The sequence below is a fragment of the Salvelinus namaycush genome, chromosome 27 (assembly GCF_016432855.1).
Source record: "Salvelinus namaycush isolate Seneca chromosome 27, SaNama_1.0, whole genome shotgun sequence".
In the NCBI taxonomy this organism is placed as follows: domain Eukaryota; kingdom Metazoa; phylum Chordata; class Actinopteri; order Salmoniformes; family Salmonidae; genus Salvelinus; species Salvelinus namaycush.
The window spans coordinates 7,358,443-7,376,813 of NC_052333.1; the positions used below are offsets into that span (position 1 = coordinate 7,358,443).

At 43.6% G+C, this 18,371-nt stretch overlaps 1 protein-coding gene across 1 annotated transcript in view; it reads right to left on the bottom strand.

Annotated features, from left to right (window-relative positions):
• LOC120022156 (focal adhesion kinase 1-like) overlaps window positions 1-18,371 on the bottom strand; it is a 249,631-nt gene that overhangs the window by 19,511 nt on the left and 211,749 nt on the right. Inside the window, exons 23-26 of the mRNA XM_038966022.1 lie at window positions 13,777-13,888; window positions 9,102-9,188; window positions 5,279-5,416; window positions 4,922-5,053 (exon numbers count right to left, since the gene is read on the bottom strand). Coding sequence (XP_038821950.1) covers window positions 4,922-5,053; window positions 5,279-5,416; window positions 9,102-9,188; window positions 13,777-13,888 — 469 coding nt within the window. The remainder of the gene's footprint in view (window positions 1-4,921; window positions 5,054-5,278; window positions 5,417-9,101; window positions 9,189-13,776; window positions 13,889-18,371) is intronic.

The following is an 18,371-nucleotide window of genomic DNA, read 5'->3' on the forward strand; positions in this document are numbered from 1 at the left end:
GTGTTGTCGGTTCCGTTGCCAGATCTGCCTAAAGGATCTTTCTAATTCTGAGAACAGCATGAACACTGGCTGAGATTTCCACCCATCTTCACCACAATATCTGGCGGCCAAATGAAACCGGCAGCATTAATGATTGCTCTCTTTCTGAACCCTGGCTGGCCGGGGCTGTGGATAAACAGACGCAGACCAAAATATTTTCCACAGGAAAGCCTTCTGGTAGGGAGAGGGATCATGAAGGGGTGGGGAGGGACTGTTATCACAGAGGCTGGCTGCTCAAATACCAGAACTGTTAAAGATCCCCTTAAATCCAGTTTAGAAAACTCTTAAGTCCTATGCAATTGTCTTGTTGGACGCGCCAATACCACAAACAAACATTTTCAAGGGCCACAAATTGTATCCTTTATCAATGTGTTATTTCCACGAAGGTCATTTTCAATATATTGCTCAAACAATGTAGATGGCCTATTCTGGACATGGATCATATGATTGTATGACTATTAAATATGAAATGTAAAGCCAACAGCAGCTAGGTAGCACTACTGTCATCTTTAACCATCCTCTAGCTCTCCAGAGAGTCTAGCTCTCCAGAGAAAAGAGAAGGGTTCTAGAATGCTGACTGATCCCTGATTTTCCCTCAGGAGATGAGTTTGTGGTCAGAGTTCGGGTCTCTCTGACACATTCACACACAGACACACACCACCCACGCACCTTTACAGCTTTGTTTTCTCTCCATATCAAACAGCTAGGGAGAAGATCACTCTTCCCACCTTATTTCACTGAATGAAAACAACAATGATCTGGATCTCCTCCAGCAGAGACAAACAACCCCAGGAGGGGGACGGGCTAAAGATTGAGCTAGTAGAGAAAACACTAGTGTGCGTGACACTGTAATCCAATCCAGATGTTTACCCCAACTAAACAGTCAGCGGCATACTACTGATATGATGCTTCTGGGAGAGACTGACTGGATAACAGTTCATTGAATAAAATAAAAGCAAACCCAAGTGTATTTACTATAACTGTGATCAGTGGTTGTCTCCACCCAGCTATCTGAAGATGAATGCACTAAATGTGATCAGTGGTTGTCTCCACCCAGCTATCTGAAGATGAATGCACTAAATGTGATCAGTGGTTGTCTCCACCCAGCTATCTGAAGATGAATGCACTAAATGTGATCAGTGGTTGTCTCCACCCAGCTATCTGAAGATGAATGCACTAAATGTGATCAGTGGTTGTCTCCACCCAGCTATCTGAAGATGAATGCACTAAATGTGATCAGTGGTTGTCTCCACCCAGCTATCTGAAGATGAATGCACTAACTGTGATCAGTGGTTGTCTCCACCCAGCTATCTGAAGATGAATGCACTAAATGTGATCAGTGGTTGTCTCCACCCAGCTATCTGAAGATGAATGCACTAAATGTGATCAGTGGTTGTCTCCACCCAGCTATCTGAAGATGAATGCACTAAATGTGATCAGTGGTTGTCTCCACCCAGCTATCTGAAGATGAATGCACTAAATGTGATCAGTGGTTGTCTCCACCCAGCTATCTTAAGATGAATGCACTAACTGTAAGTTGCTCTGGATAATACTCAATTGATCTCAAAATCCACAAGGCTAAATGTGAATTCTTACTAATAACCACCATAAATATTTGTCTAGTGGGGTATTTGCATATGATCTCAGTGATCATTATCCCATAATATGTATTAGAGATACCAATCAGCAAAAACACGACTTTTCGTTTAATTAAGGGACATTTAACAAAGGTAAGGTTCTAACATGCCATGTTCTACTCTGTCTCCTGTATTCCTGACCCTGCGTTGGCTCTACAACATTTCTCCTCAATATTTATTCCTCCAGATGAACACGCCCCTTTGAAACAATTCATAGCTCTGAAAGAAAACCAAAGGTTAGATCTATCTGTCATCCAGATGAGAACTCAGGCCTGGGTCAAAGCAAGGAAAACTGACTCTGTAGTAGACGGTCAATATTTCAGACAAACTGAGAAACAGATGTACTATCTTGATTAAGAAAGCTAAATCAAAAATACTTTTAAAGCTCTATCTTAAACCGCTGGTGATCCTTCATTTTTGAAAACAGTAAATGCACGGAAGCGTACAAATTCCTCTTCTTCCCTGCTAAGCAAGTTCTGTCTGAATCTGGCATCATAAATGAGAAGAATGGGATAAGTGATGCTTTTAATCATTTATCATCTCGGCAGGCTTTTTATTTGAGAGAAACAGTGGTTTAATTGACCCTGGTCAGTCAATCGACTGCTCTTCCCTCTGCCCGCCTCTAGCTGACTTGACAGTTAACCCGTCAACTTCTAGTTAATCTTTGTTTTCATTTCAACAATTTACTATCTGTGATGTGCTAGTTGCCTTGCTTAAGATTGATGTAAAAAAAAATCCGCTGGGGCTGATATGCTTGATCCATTTCTGCTGCAGCTCTCTGCCCCCCTGCCTGCTGAATCATTGTACTCCTGCCCCCCTCAAATTGGCCTAGATCAGGCTGCATGTAACTGCTTTAAAAATTACTTGACAGATTGAACTCAATGTGTATCTACTGATGGTTTTAAATCAGGTTCTGGACACAACGAAAGGTGTCCTGCAGGGGTCCATTTTGGGTTCTGTACCTTTTACTGTTAACATTAACAATATTGACTTGTAACCTGCACTTGTATTCCGACAACACTGTTGTCTATGCTATGGCCCCCACGGTTGACCAGGCTCTATTTGAACTACAGTCTGCCTTCATTGAATTACAGAAAAACCTTATTGACTTGAAATTAGTATTGACTGCAGGTAAAACTAAGTATATATTGTTCTTTAGAGTGCAAAATGAACGGATGATTTATTTTATTATGTATTTTGGATGGTGTCCATATTGATCATGTCCCTCCTCACAAATATCTGAGCATCTGGATAGATTAATATCTGTCTTTTAAAAAGCATATTGATTAGGGCTCCTGAGTGGCGCAGCGGGCTAAGGCACTGCATCTCAGTGCAAGGGGCATCAATGCAGTCCCTGGTTTGAATCCAGGCTGCATCACATCTGGCCGTGATTGGGAGTCCCATAGGGCGGCGCACAATTGGCCCAACGTCGTCCGTCATTGTAAATAAGAATTTGTTCTTAACTGATTTGCCTAGTTAAATAAAGGTAACATAAAAAATGTAATAAATAGTAAATTACGAAGCTGAGAATAAAATATAGAAGGTCCCGTCCTTATTTCTGGAAAGATCTTCTAAATGTTCATAAATGTGATGTTCTGGTGTCTCTAGGTCAACTCAGAAGGCTGATTGAGGATCTTATTACTGATGAATGTGATGTTCTGGTGTCTCTAGGTCAACTCAGAATGCTGATTGAGGACCTTATTACTGATGAATGTGATGTTCTGGTGTCTCTAGGTCAACTCAGAAGGCTGATTGAGGATCTTATTACAGATGAATGTGATGTTCTGGTGTCTCTAGGTCAACTCAGAAGGCTGATTGAGGACCTTATTACAGATGAATGTGATGTTCTGGTGTCTCTAGGTCAACTCAGAAGGCTGATTGAGGATCTTATTACAGATGAATGTGATGTTCTGGTGTCTCTAGGTCAATTCAGAAGGCTGATTGAGGATCTTATTACAGATGAATGTGATGTTCTGGTGTCTCTAGGTCAACTCAGAAGGCTGATTGAGGATCTTATTACAGATGAATGTGATGTTCTGGTGTCTCTAGGTCAACTCAGAAGGCTGATTGAGGATCTTATTACAGATGAATGTGATGTTCTGGTGTCTCTAGGTCAACTCAGAAGGCTGATTGAGGATCTTATTACAGATGAATGTGATGTTCTGGTGTCTCTAGGTCAACTTTTTATGACCGTGTTTTTCTTCCTGTTTGCATTTTGCATTTATATTGATGTGTGTATTTTATGTAATTTCTGTAATTCAGGGCTCATCTGTAAAAGACACCTTGGTCTCTGTATAACTACCTGATAAATGAAAGGTTAAAAAACATTAAATTGACATTAAATCTTACGTAGAGAGAGTATGTCTCTCAGTCACAAGGATCAGGTGATTGACAACAAGGGTGTAGACTGAGGTAGAGAGCATATGTTTCTATTCAGTAGGAGTTAGTGAGGTACAAACAGAGGATGAAAGGTGCTGTTGCTAATACACATCCTAATTGGGGATCCAAATAACCAAAGGTGAGATTGAGAGTGTATTAGCTGGTGTTTTAGCATGATAGCGAGAGGGAGCCAGTGTGGGGTAAAAGATGAAGTAGCCAGATGGTACTGGGTGAATAAGGTCGATAAGAGGCTGTTACCAGGAAGATCTCCTTCTGCTCCAGCCAGCGCTGGTTCTCAACCTATCTCTCTCTTCCTTTCTCTCAGGACGGTGCGCGTGTGTGTCAGTAGGTGGTGAATAAGGGTCTGTTAAGGCGTCTGCATACATAGCTAGGCGGAGTGAACGTCTCTGCTCGCTCGCATACTTAAAATACAGTCGTTTAAAAAACTAGAAAAAAGCGGCAATGCTACCTTTTGTCCCTTTTGAGACAAGTACCGCTTCCTCAAAATAGTCAGAATTAATCTAACACAACTCAAGAAATCTCTCCTTAATTTTGACATTTTTGTAGAGGAGGACTTAGTTGTGCAATTTTACATCTAACTAATGTTTGGTGCAGTATTTCATAAGTGAAAAAATGTGCATGAAAACTAGTCTTCTGTCGTTGAATGACAACAAACATTTAATTTGACAAATCCCTACTGTTGACCAATCACTGACGAAGGGGCGTAAACTTCAGCTACCAAGCTCCAATAAGCCTCAATAAAAAATGTTGTGCGATCGAACAGCCCCAAAAAAAACCTGCCGAAGACCAAAATGGATAAAAACATCACAAACTGTTTCGATTTGGAAGCATACGGTAGGCTTTACCAGGAAGCACTCCTCCTGCTCCAACCAGCGCTGGTCCTCCTCCATCTGCTGCTGCTGCTGCATCAGCCTCTCCTCCATCAGGTGGGGGGGCAGCGCCTGGCCCAGACCACGCATGTCCAACGCACCTCCGTCCTGGGAGAGGGAAAGACAGGCAGAGGGGGAGGGAAGGAGAGGGGGATTGAGGGAGAGGGAGTTAGAGAGGATAGTGGATTAGTATTAAGCCTCATCTGTGATTGCTAGAGATGTACCAAGCTCAGACAATAGCTGATGAAATTCAGCAATTTCACCTGAATACAATTGGCAAAACCACATAGTAAGGAGAGTACACATGTATATTTTTGTGGAGCTCTCTCTCACCTCCATGTTGGGGGACCACATGGGGACGTCTCCTGGTCGGTGGTGGTTCCAGGCCTCCTGAGGGTCCAGAACACCGGCCTGGGGAGAGTACCCTCCACTGTGCATAGCGGGAATGCCGTGGGGGCCAGGGTACCCAACCTGGATATGGTAGGACAGACGACAGGTGAAAACCCCATTTTGTTTGGAGAGAGGATTGTGATGATACAAAAGTATTGTCTGTGAGGCAAAGCTGTTCATCATATAACATAGGCCCAAGTTAGCATTTCAGGGGACAGAGAAACACTTAGCTTTCAGTATAACGCAGTACCTCATTATTTACCCTCCAGACACAAAGACCTCTGGGACTTAATGTATATCTGAGCCTATATGTGACATGGCTGACATGGCCTATATGTGACATGACCTATATGTGACATGTGACATTAGCACTGGCTGATAAATATCCTAAAAATAACTGACCTGAAAATAAAAGACAATGACCTATAAATATGCATACCGGCACACAGAACGCCTTTTAAGGCGATAATAGTCGAGCACGGTAACAACAGAATCTGAGAGTGGATTTTTCCGCAGATGGAATCTGCCTTAAGTCAACAATGCCAGCAGTTTGAAAAAGTGTTACAGGAAATTCGCGCTGTCAGCAATGTATTATGGGGAGCTGAGGTGCTGTAAAATAACTTAGTTTGGGGAGATATCATTTCTCATTCTCAATGCATTCACTATTTCAGCTCAGCTGCCATGGGAAGATAGAGAGAGGGCAAGCAAGTCACGTCACCGTAAATTCACCATTTTACACAAGATGATAAAGGTGATCACGTTCTCAGTCTCTGTCCACTGTCTGTCCATGTAACACTGTCCATGTAACACTGTCCACTGTCTGTCCATGTAACACTGTCCACTGTCTGTCCATGTAACACTGTCCACTGTCTGTCCATGTAACACTGTCCACTGTCTGTCCATGTAACACTGTCCACTGTCTGTCCATGTAACTGTCCACTGTCTGTCTACCACTAGCTAGTAAGAACCAAACCACTGCCAAGTAGCTAGAAAAATATTCACGAAGACAGCTCCATTTAAGTACATTTACTAAACCAGTATTGTCAGTACCTTATTATCAATGGAAATGGTTCAGATATATAATGGTAACGGTATAAAGTAATAAACAGTAATACCACAGATATAGAATCAATAGAAGAGACGTGGAACCCCATTCTAATTCTATGGGTAATACACAGTAAATCAAAATCACATTTTATTGGTCACATACACATATTCAGCAGATGTTATTGCGGGTGTATTCGATATTCTTGTGTTCCTAGCTCCAACAGTGCAGTAGAATCTAACAATTCACAACAATACACAAATCTAAAAGTAAAAGAATGGAATTAAGAAATATATAAATATTAGGACCTGCAATGTCCGAGTGGCATTGACTAAAATACAGTCAAATAGAATACAGACTTCCTGTGACATCGGGTGCTGTAGGTGTCCTGGAGGGTAGGCAGTGTGCCCCCGGTGATGCGTTGGGCAGACCACACCACCCTATGGAGAGCCCTGTGGTTGCAGGCGGTGCAGTTTCCGTACCAGGCGGTGATACAGCCCGACAGGATGCTCTCAATTGTGCATCTGTAAAAGTTTGTGAGGGTCTTAGGGGCCAAGACGAATTGCTTCAGCCTCCTTTGGTTGGACCATTTCACAACGCTGTCTGTGTGGGTGGACCATTTCAGATTGTCAATGATGTGTACGCAGAGGAACTTGAAGATTTCCACCTTCTCCACTGCGGTCCTGTCGATGTGGATAGGGGCGTGCTCTCTCTGCTGTTTCCTGAAGTCCACGATTAGCTTCTTCGTTTTGTTGACGTTGAGGTTATTTTCCTGGCACCACTCCGCCAGGGCCCTCACCTCCTCCCTGTAGGCTGTTTTGTCATTGTTGGTAATCAAGACTACTACTGTTGTGTCGTCTGCAAACTTGATGATTGAGTTGGAGGTGTGAGTCATGGGTGAACAGGAAGTACAGGAGGGGGCTGAGCACGCACCCTTGTGGGGACCCTGTGTTGAGGATCAGCGAAGTGGAGGTGTTGTTTCCGAACTTCACCACCTGGGGGCGGCCCGTCAGGAAGTCCAGGGCCCAGTTGCACAGGGCGGGGTTCAGACCCAGGACCCCGAGGAGTCTCTCAAAGCACTTCATGATGACAGAATTGAGTGCTATGGGGCGATAGTCATTTAGTTGTTACCTTAGCTTCTTGGGTACAGGAACAATGGTGGACATCTTGAAGCATGTGGGGACAGTAGACTGGGATAGGGAGAGATTGAATATGTCCGTAAACACTCCCGCCAGCTGGTCTTACGCATGCTCTGAGGACGCAGCTAGGGATGCCGTCCGGGCCGTCAGCCTTGCGAGGGTTAACACGCTTAAATGTCTTACGCACGTCAGCCACGGAGAACGAGAGCCCACAGTCCTTGGGAGCGAGCCACGTCGGTGGAACTGTGTTATCCTCAAAGTGGGCGAAGAAGGTGTTTAGCTTGTCCGGGAGCAAGACTCTGGTTTTCCCTTTGTAATCTGCGATTGTCTGAAGACCCTGCCACATACGTCTCGTGTCTGAGCCGTTGAATTGCAACTCTACTTTGTCTCTGCACTGACATTTTTGTCTGTTTGATTACCTTACGGAGGGAATAACTACACTGTTTGTATTCAATCATATTTGGAATTTGGTATTTTATTGTCGGCATCCCGGAAGGGGGAGTAACAGTGGTCCAGCGTTTTTCCAGCATGAGTACTACAGTCAATGTGTTGATAGAACTTCGGTAGTGTTTTCCTCAAATTTGCTTTGTTAAAATCCCCAGCTACAATAAATGCGGCCTCAGGATATGTAGTTTCCAGTTTGCACAAAGTCCAGTGTAGTTCCTTGAGGGCCGTCGTGGTATCGGCTTGAGGGGGAATATACACGGCCGTGACTATAACCGAAGAGAATTCTCTTGGGAGGTAATACGGTCTGCATTTGATTGTGAGGTATTCTAGGTCGTGCAAACAAAAGAACCTGAGTTTCTGTATGTTATCACAATCACACCATGAGTAGTTAATCATGAAACATACACCACAGCCTTTCTTCTTCCCGGAGAGTTCTTTATTCCTGTCTGCGCGATGTACTGAGAACCCAGCTGGCTGTATGGACGGGGACAGTATATCACGAGAGAGAGCCATGATTCTGTGAAACAGAGTATGTTACAGCCCCTGATGTCTCTCTGGAAGGAGGTCCTCGCCCTGAGCTCGTCTACTTTATTATCCAGAGACTGAACATGAGCAAGTAATATACTCGTAAGCGGTGGATGGTGTGCACACCTCCTGAGTCGGACTGGAAGTCCACTCAGAATTCCTCTTCACCTACGTCGGCATCTTGGAGCAACCTCTGGGATGAGTTCAATTGCCCTGGGGGGTTACGAACAAAGGATCCAATTCGGGAAGGTCGTAATGCTGGTGAGTTACCGCCATTATGATATCCAAAAGTTATTTCCGGATGTATGTAATGACACAAAAAACATTCTGGGCTAGTAATGTAAGAAATAACACACAAAAAGACAAAATACTGCAAAGTTGCTTAGGAGCTAGAAGCAGAGCTGCCATGTCTATCGGCACTCATTCTCTGTGTTAAAAGTGTGTTAGTAAGTAAGTTAGTATAGTAATGTATAGTATATTATAGTACAGTAGCATAGTATGTTATAGTATAGTACAGTAGTATAGTACCGTAGTATAGTAGTATAGTACAGTAGTATAGTACAGTAGTATAGTATAGTATAGTATAGTATAGTATAGTATAGTATAGTACCTGGTAATGGTTGAGCTGTCCAGCATGCTGAGGGCTGGGGTAGAATCCTTCACTAGACCGAGGGCTGGGGTAACCAGGTCTGCTAGGCTGCTCAGAGAGGGAGTGACAGATCATGCAGTAAGCATACTGAAGTACACATGGGATAGATAGACTTTCTACAGGTTGTGATCCCCATCTATTGGACAGGGAATGAGAGTCATTGTATCTAGCTACCTAAAATATCTAAGGGGGATACCTAGTCAGTTGTACAACATTGCCTTCAACTGAAATGTGTCTTCTGCTTTTAACCCAACCCCTCTGAATCAGAGAGGTGCGGGGGCTGCCTTAATCAACATCCACGGCCAGGGAACAGTGGGTTAACTGCCTTTGTCGGGGGCAGAATGACAGATTTTTACCTTGTCAGCTCGGGGATTTGATCCAGCAACCTTTTGGTTACTGGGCCAATGCTCTAACCACTAGGACACCTCAGAAATATGTTTACACTGTAACCACAGTCTTAATCGACTTTTAGATGCAAAGCACCAAGCTATCCTTTGTAGAAATCTTGTACACAATGGCATGCTTGACATGTATCTACATTCCAACCATAGGATGGCGCTCTATCCCATATCCAGAGATAAAATCAGATAAGAAAGCTTTATTATTCTTAGATGAGGAAACTATTTATGGAGAATATACAATCATTACACATAAAAAACACAGACGTTGAATCCCACAAACTAGTAACTAAACTATTAAAAACAAAAAACTAAAGTTTTATGTGAGTATGCATTGGTTTGAAGCTGAAAAAGCAAGGACATTCACATGAGCACCACAACGCCTACTCCACCCAGGCTCTACCAAGGTTTTTCAGCACACAGCATTCACCTACTACAATAGCAATGTTGGTCTATTGTATACCGAACAAAATTATAGATGCAACATGCAACAATTTCAAAGATTTTACTGAGTTACAGTTCATAGAAGGAAATCTGTCAATTGAAATAAATTCATTATGCCCTAATCTTTAAATTGCACATGACTGGGCAGGGGCACAAAAATGGGTGGCCACTGGGGAGCCAGGACCAGCCAATCAGAATAAGTTTTGCCCACAAAAGGGCGTCATTACAGACAGAAATACACCCCAGCACCCCCCTCCCCCTCAGACGATCCCACAGGTGAAGAAGCTGGATGTGGACGTCCTGGGCTGGCAAAGGTTACACATGGTCTGGTTACAAAGGTTACACATGGTCTGGTTACACATGGTCTGGTTACAAAGGTTACATATGGTCTGGTTACACATGGTCTGGTTACAAAGGTTACACATGGTCTGGTTACACATGGTCTGGTTACAAAGGTTACACATGGTCTGGTTACACGTGGTCTGGTTACACATGGTCTGGTTACACATGGTCTGGTTACACATGGTCTGGTTACACATGGTCTGGTTACAAAGGTTACATATGGTCTGGTTACACATGGTCTGGTTACAAAGGTTACATATGGTCTGGTTACACATGGTCTGGTTACAAAGGTTACATATGGTCTGGTTACACATGGTCTGGTTACACATGGTCTGGTTACACATGGTCTGGTTACACATGGTCTGGTTACACATGGTCTGGTTACACATGGTCTGGTTACACATGGTCTGGTTACACATGGTCTGGTTACACATGGTCTGGTTACAAAGGTTACACATGGTCTGGTTACACATGGTCTGGTTACAAAGGTTACATATGGTCTGGTTACACATGGTCTGGTTACAAAGGTTACATATGGTCTGGTTACACATGGTCTGGTTACAAAGGTTACATATGGTCTGGTTACACATGGTCTGGTTACAAAGGTTACATATGGTCTGGTTACACATGGTCTGGTTACACATGGTCTGGTTACACATGGTCTGGTTACACATGGTCTGGTTACACATGGTCTGGTTACACATGGTCTGGTTACACATGGTCTGGTTACACATGGTCTGCGGCTGTCAGGCCGTGTTGCAAACATGGTCCTGTTTTATCAATTGCTGTGCTGATCAATGGACAGTTCATTACCTGTCAAATTAAATCCTAGTACAAAATCTCTGTTTTAGGCCAGTTAGGATCACCACTTTATTTTAAGAATGTGAAATGTCAGAATAATAGTAGAGATAATGATTTATTTGAGCTTTTATTTCTTTCATCACATTCCCAGTGAGAAGTTTACATACACTCAATTAGTACTCCCTGACGAAGGCCATGCAGCCGAAACGCGTCTGTTTCTATTGAACATGCCATACTAATAAAGGCGTGTGCCTTGGTCCAATGCCTTGGTCCTCCTTTCTTTTTGATGACCAATTTACCCCTTTTACCAAAGAGCACCTTCTATCTACCAAAATGTACTATTGTGTACCTTAGTAGCACTTCCCTTCCTCCTCTTTCTACTAGTATTTGGAAGCATTGCCTTTAAATTGTTTAACTTGGGTCAAACGTTTCAGGTAGCCTTCCACACTAAGTTGGGTGAATTTTGGCCCATTCCTCCTGACAGAGCTGGTGTAACTGAGTCAGGTTTGTAGGCCTCCTTGCTCGCACAAGCTTTTTCAGTTCTGCCCACAAGTTGTCTATGAGATTGAGGTCAGGGCTTTGTGATGGCCACTCCAATACCTTGACTTTGTTGTCCTTAAGCCACAACTTTGGAAGTATGCTTGGGGTCATTTGCAACCAAGCTTTAACTTCCTGACTGATGTCTTGAGATGTTGCTTCAATATATCCACATCATTTTCAAACCTCATGATGTCATCTATTTTGTGAAGTGCACAAGTTCCTCCTGCAGCAAAGCACCCCCCACAACATGATGCTGCCACACCCGTGCTCATGGTTGGGATGGTGTTCTTCGGATTGCAAGCCTCCCCCTTTTTCCTCCAAACATAGCGATGGTCCTTATGGCCAAACAGTTCTATTTTTGTTTCATCAGACTAGAGGACATCTCTCCAAAAAGTATGATATTTGTCCCCATGTGCAGTTGCAAACCCTAGTCTGGATTTTTTATGGTGGTTTTGGAGCAGTGGCTTCATCCTTGCTGAGCGGCCTTTCAAGTTATGTCGATATAGGACTCGTTTTACTGTGGATATAGATACTTTTGTACCTGTTTCCTCCAGCATCTTCACAAGGTCCTTTGCTGTTGTTCTGGGATTGATTTGCACTTTTCGCACCAAAGTACGTTCATCTCTAGGAGACAGAACACGTCTCCTTCCTGAGCGGTATGACGGCTATGTGGTCTCATGGTGTTTATACTTGCGTAATATTGTTTGTCCAGATGAACGTGGTACCTTCAGGTGTTTGGAAATTGTTCCCAAGGATGAACCAGACTTTTAGAGGTCTCCAATTTCTTTTCTGAGGTCTTGGCTGATTTCTTTTGATTTTCCCATGAGGTCAAGCAGAGGCACTGAGTTTGAAGATAGGCCTTGAGATACATCCACAGGTACACCTCCAATTGACTCAAATTATGTCAATTAGCCTATCAGAAGCTTCTAAAGCCATGACATCGTTTTCTGGAATTTTCTGTTGTTGTTTAAAGCTGTTTAAAGGCACAGTCAACTTACTGTATGTAAACCTCTGACCCACTGGAATTGTGATGCAGTGAATTATAAGTGAAATAATCTGTCTGTAAACAATTGTTGGAAAAATTAATTGTGTCATGCACAAAGTAGATGTCCTAACCGACTTGCCAAAACTATAGTTTGTTAACAAGACATTTGTGGAGTGGTTGAAAAACGAGTTTTAATGACTACATACCTAAGTGTATGTAAACTTCCGACTTCAACTGTAGGTAGGGGTGAAGTGACTATGCATAGATAATAAACAGCAAGTAGCATAGTCCGGTGGCCATTTGATTAATCGTTCAGCAGTCTTATGGCTTGGGGGTAGAAGCTGTTAAGGAGACTTTTGGTCCTAGACTTGGCGCTCCAGTACCGCTTGCCGTGCGGTAACAGAGAAAACAGTCTATGACTTGGGTGACTGGAGTCTCTGACAATTTTATGGGCTTTCCTGTGACGCCGCCTATTATATAGGTCCTGGATGGCAGGAAGCTTGGCACCAGTGATGTACTGGGCCGTATGTACTACCCTCCCTAGCGCCTTACGGTCAGATGCCCGAGCAGTTGCCATACCAGGCGTTGCATCACCTGCCATATCAGGTGATGCAACCGGTCAGGATGCTCTCGATGGTGCAGCTGTAGAACACTCATAAGCTTAAGTTCCATCGCCATCTGGGAACCGGGCCCTGGCTATTACTTCATAGACATGGCTATTTGTATTTATGCAAACATATGGATTGTCCCTTTAAAGAGAAGGGGTGAATATCAACAGCTGCTTACATTAAGCAATTCCTGTAAGTGACTCTCAAAGTACCGAATAAGTTGTCTGAGTGAACATTTGGAATGAAACCCCCCCCCCCCAGACCCTCCTCCAGGTCTTTATTTGTTGATGGCCACTTCCCACTAAGCCGACGTCTTGTTTTGGTCCTATCCGTATGTCTTTTTAAAATATTTTTTGGGTGGGGTCCAGACCAGCCTTGATTTCAATGTCCACCGACAGGACTCCATAAAAACATGCCACTTTGATACAAGTGACTTTTGGTAGCAGGAGAGCATTTTTTAAACTTACTTTAGGGGGGGTGGGGTTCTTACTTTAGGGGGGTAGGATTAGGGTTCTTACTTTAGGGGGGGCCTCGTCAGAGGCCCCTGAGTCCCAGGACACAGTGACCTGACGTCTCATCTCCATCCTCAGTCTCTCCTCCTGCTGGGCCTTCTCCTCCTCCAGGATTGTACTGCAGGGAACACACAACAGCTTATCATACAGTCATAACACAGACAGTATTATCCATTATTCGGATCTATTACCAAATGTATTATCCATTACCAAATGTGTTATCCATTATCCGTATCTATTACCAAAAGTATTATCCATTATTCAAATCTATTACCAAAAGTATTATCCATTATTCGTAACTATTACCAAATGTATTATCCATTATCTGTATCTATTACTATATGTATTATCCATTATCCATATCTATTACCAAATGTATTATCCATTATTCGTATCTATTACTTAATGTATTATCCATTATTCGTATTTATTACCAAAAGTATTATCCATTATCTGTATCAAATCAAATCAAATGTATTTATAAAGCCATTCTTACATCAGCTGATATCTCAAAGTGCTGTACAGAAACCTAGCCTAAAACCCCAAACAGCAAGCAATGCAGGTGTAGAAGCACGTATCTATTACTAAATGTATTATCCATTATCTGTATCTATTACTAAATGTATTATCCAAGTTCAATCATCCTCATCCACCAGTAACGTGATTGTCTAATTTACCTCTCAGGAAAATGCTCATCTCCCATATGTATGCCTCAGAGCCCATGTGCATCCAATCACACCACAACCATGATGAACCACCAGCTCCCCAGTCATATCCGCAACAGTGTGTGTGAAAGTCCTGTACTGTTTCAATAAACTCTCTTTATCAGAGCCAGCAGCTCCACCTCCTTCCTCCTGCCATGGGCAGCCTGTTGTGGTTGGCCCCCGGCCAGTCAGTCTATCAGCCAGCCTACCACTGGACTGGACTGACTGGGAAGTATGATGCTGTGGAACTAACTACCAGGGTTGTGTTCACTAGGGCACACCGTAGCAAAACGTATCTCAAAGGAATGCAAAAAACGGTGTTTCTGTTTGGTGCCTAATGAATGCGACCCAGGGCTTGGCTAGAGGAGAGGCGATTGTAAGGAAGTGTGGAGGGAATCCCTCCTACCTTGTGTTTCCTTTCTCTCCCTGTGAATTGTGGACATAACGTTTTACGTTACTATGGGCTAGAGACAATACGCAGTTCACACTGTACCCAAGAGCTTCAAATGGAGCAAAACCAGCCACGTTCATGATAGCACCTGACCGACAGGCAGGCAGGCAGGCAGGCAGACAGACACCTATAGCGGCAGGTAGCCTAGTGGTTAAAGCGTTGGGCAGTTAACCTACTGTTCCCTGAGAGCCGAAGACGTGGATGTTGATTAAGGCAGCCCCCTGCACCTCTCTGATTCAGAGGGATTGATTAAGGCAGCCCCCCGTACCTCTCTGATTCAGAGGGATTGATTAAGACAGCCCCCCGCACCTCTCTGATTCAGAGGGATTGATTAAGACTGCCCCCCTCACCTCTCTGATTCAGAGGGTTTTGATTAAGACAGCCCCCCGCACCTCTCTGATTCAGAGGGATTGACACACCTCCCAAACCCGGATCCGGGATCCCCCCCATCACAAAAGCTGACTAGCATAGCCTAGCCTAAAGCCACAGGGATATCATATAATAAAATGTTCATGAAATCACAAGTCCAAGACACCAAATGAAAGATACAGATATTGTGAATAAAGCCATCATTTCTGATTTTTAAAATGTTTTACAGGGAAGACAAAATATGTAAATCTATTAGCTAACCACGTTAGCAAAAGACAACTTTTTTTTTACTCCACCATTTTCTTACTGCATCAGTAGCTATCACAAATTCGGCAAAATAAAGATATAAATAGCCACTAACCAAGAAACAACCTCATCAGATGACAGTCTGATAACATATTTATTGTATAGCATATGTTTTGTTAGAAAAATGTGCATATTTCAGGTATAAATCATAGTTTACCATTGCAGCCACCATCACAAATCGACTAGAATAACTAGAGAGAGCAACGTGTATTACCTAATTACTCATCATAAAACATTTCTTAAAAATACACAGCGTACAGCAATTGAAAGACACAGATCTTGTGAATCCAGACAATATTTCAGATGTTATAAGTGTTTTACAGCGAAAACACAATATAACGTTATATTAGCTTAGCACAGTAGCAAACCAAACAACAGCATTGATTCCAGCCAAACATAGCGATAACGTATTCACCACCAAAATAATAATTTTTTCACTAACCTTCTCAGAATTCTTCAGATGACAGTCCTGTAACATCATATTACACAATGCATATAGAGTTTGTTCGAAAATGTGCATATTTAGCGGCACATATCGGGCTTATACAATGAGAATAGTTGCCAAGCTGCCCAGAAAAATGTCGGTCGCCATCTTGGACAGTCACCTAGTCTAATCAATAAATAATCATAAACTTGACTAAAAAATACAGGGTGGACAGCAATTGAAAGACAAATTAGTTCTTAATGCAATCGCTGAATTACATTTTTAAAATTAACCTTACTGCGCAATACTGGGTACAATACAGGGTGCGATAGCGCAACGCTACACGGAAAATAATGGCGTCTTATACATTTTACTTTTTCTACAGAACAACAAATTATCAGCATAAATAGTACTTACTATTAGCTGAACTCCCATCAGAATCTTGGGAAAGGTGTCCGTTGGCCAAAAGAATCGTTGCTGGGTTGGAGAATGTTTCCTTCGACATTGCTATTTGCTGTGCACCATGGCATTCGAGAGAGAGATACCCAACGAAATACAACGTCACAAAATGAAATGCCCGAAAATCGCTATATACTGACATAAACTGGTATAAATCGGTTTAGAATAACAAGATTATGATGTCTTTAAAGCCTATAGCGAATAAAAATAGAGCCGGATATACCTAGTTACTAAAACCAGGGCTTCTAAAAAGACATGGCAAGACCCTCTCTGCGTCAGCGCGAAGTCCCAAAAGGCAGGACACCTCGGTTCCAACCAATTTATAGACTTTCTGAACTGCGTAGCAACTCCATTTCAACTCTCCCTATTCGCTAACAGCCAGGGGAAGGCGTATGCAGTGCATCTCAACCAATAGAAGACAGGCAAAGTTAAAGACAGGTCTCAGAGCAGATGACCAAATTTGCCATTCTCACACAGACATAGGAAAAGTGCTCTAAGTCGAGTTCTGTTTCACTTACAGACATAATTCAAACGGTTTTAGAAACTAGAGAGTGTTTTCTATCCAATAGTAATAATAATATGCATATTGTACGAGCAAGAATTGAGTACGAGGCAGTTTAATTTGGAGACGCATTTGTGCTATGTCGAAATGGCACCCCCCTAGTGGCAAGAAGTTTTAAGGCAGCTCCCCGTACCTCTCTGATTCAGAGGGTTTGATTAAGACAGCCCCCCGCACCTCTCTGATTCAGAGGGATTGATTAAGACAGCCCCCCTCACCTCTCTGATTCAGAGGGTTTTGATTAAGACAGCCCCCCGCACCTCTCTGATTCAGAGGGATTGATTAAGGCAGCTCCCCGTACCTCTCTGATTCAGAGGGATTGATTAAGACAGCCCCCCCGTACCTCTCTGATTCAGAGGGATTGATTAAGGCAGCCCCCCGCACCTCTCTGATTCAGAGGGATTGATTAAGACAGCCCCCTGTACCTCTCTGATTCAGAGGGATTGATTAAGACAGCCCCCCCCACCTCTCTGATTCAGAGGGATTGATTAAGACAGCCCGCCGTACCTCTCTGATTCAGAGGGATTGATTAAGACAGCCCCCCGTACCTCTCTGATTCAGAGGGATTGATTAAGACAGCCCCCCTCACCTCTCTGATTCAGAGGGTTGATTAAGACAGCCCCCCCTCACCTCTCTGATTCAGAGGATTGATTAAGGCAGCCCCCCCATACCTCTCTGATTCAGAGGGATTGATTAAGGCAGCCCCCCTCACCTCTCTGATTCAGAGGGATTGATTAAGACAGCCCCCCACACCTCTCTGATTCAGAGGGATTGATTAAGGCAGCCCCCCCGTACCTCTCTGATTCAGAGGGATTGATTAAGACAGCCCCCCCCCCCCCCCCCCACCTCTCTGATTCAGAGGGATTGATTAAGGCAGCCCCCCATACCTCTCTGATTCAGAGGGATTGATTAAGACAGCCCCCCCCCCCCCCACCTCTCTGATTCAGAGGGATTGATTAAGACAGCCCCCCCGTACCTCTCTGATTCAGAGGGATTGATTAAGACAGCCCCCCGTACCTCTCTGATTCAGAGGGATTGATTAAGGCAGCCCCCCCATACCTCTCTGATTCAGAGGGATTGATTAAGACAGCCCCCCTCACCTCTCTGATTCAGAGGGATTGATTAAGACAGCCCCCCCCCCCCCACCTCTCTGATTCAGAGGGATTGATTAAGACAGCCCCCCGTACCTCTCTGATTCAGAGGGATTGATTAAGACAGCCCCCCGTACCTCTCTGATTCAGAGGGATTGATTAAGGCAGCTCCCCGTACCTCTCTGATTCAGAGGGATTGATTAAGGCAGCCCCCCGTACCTCTCTGATTCAGAGGGAT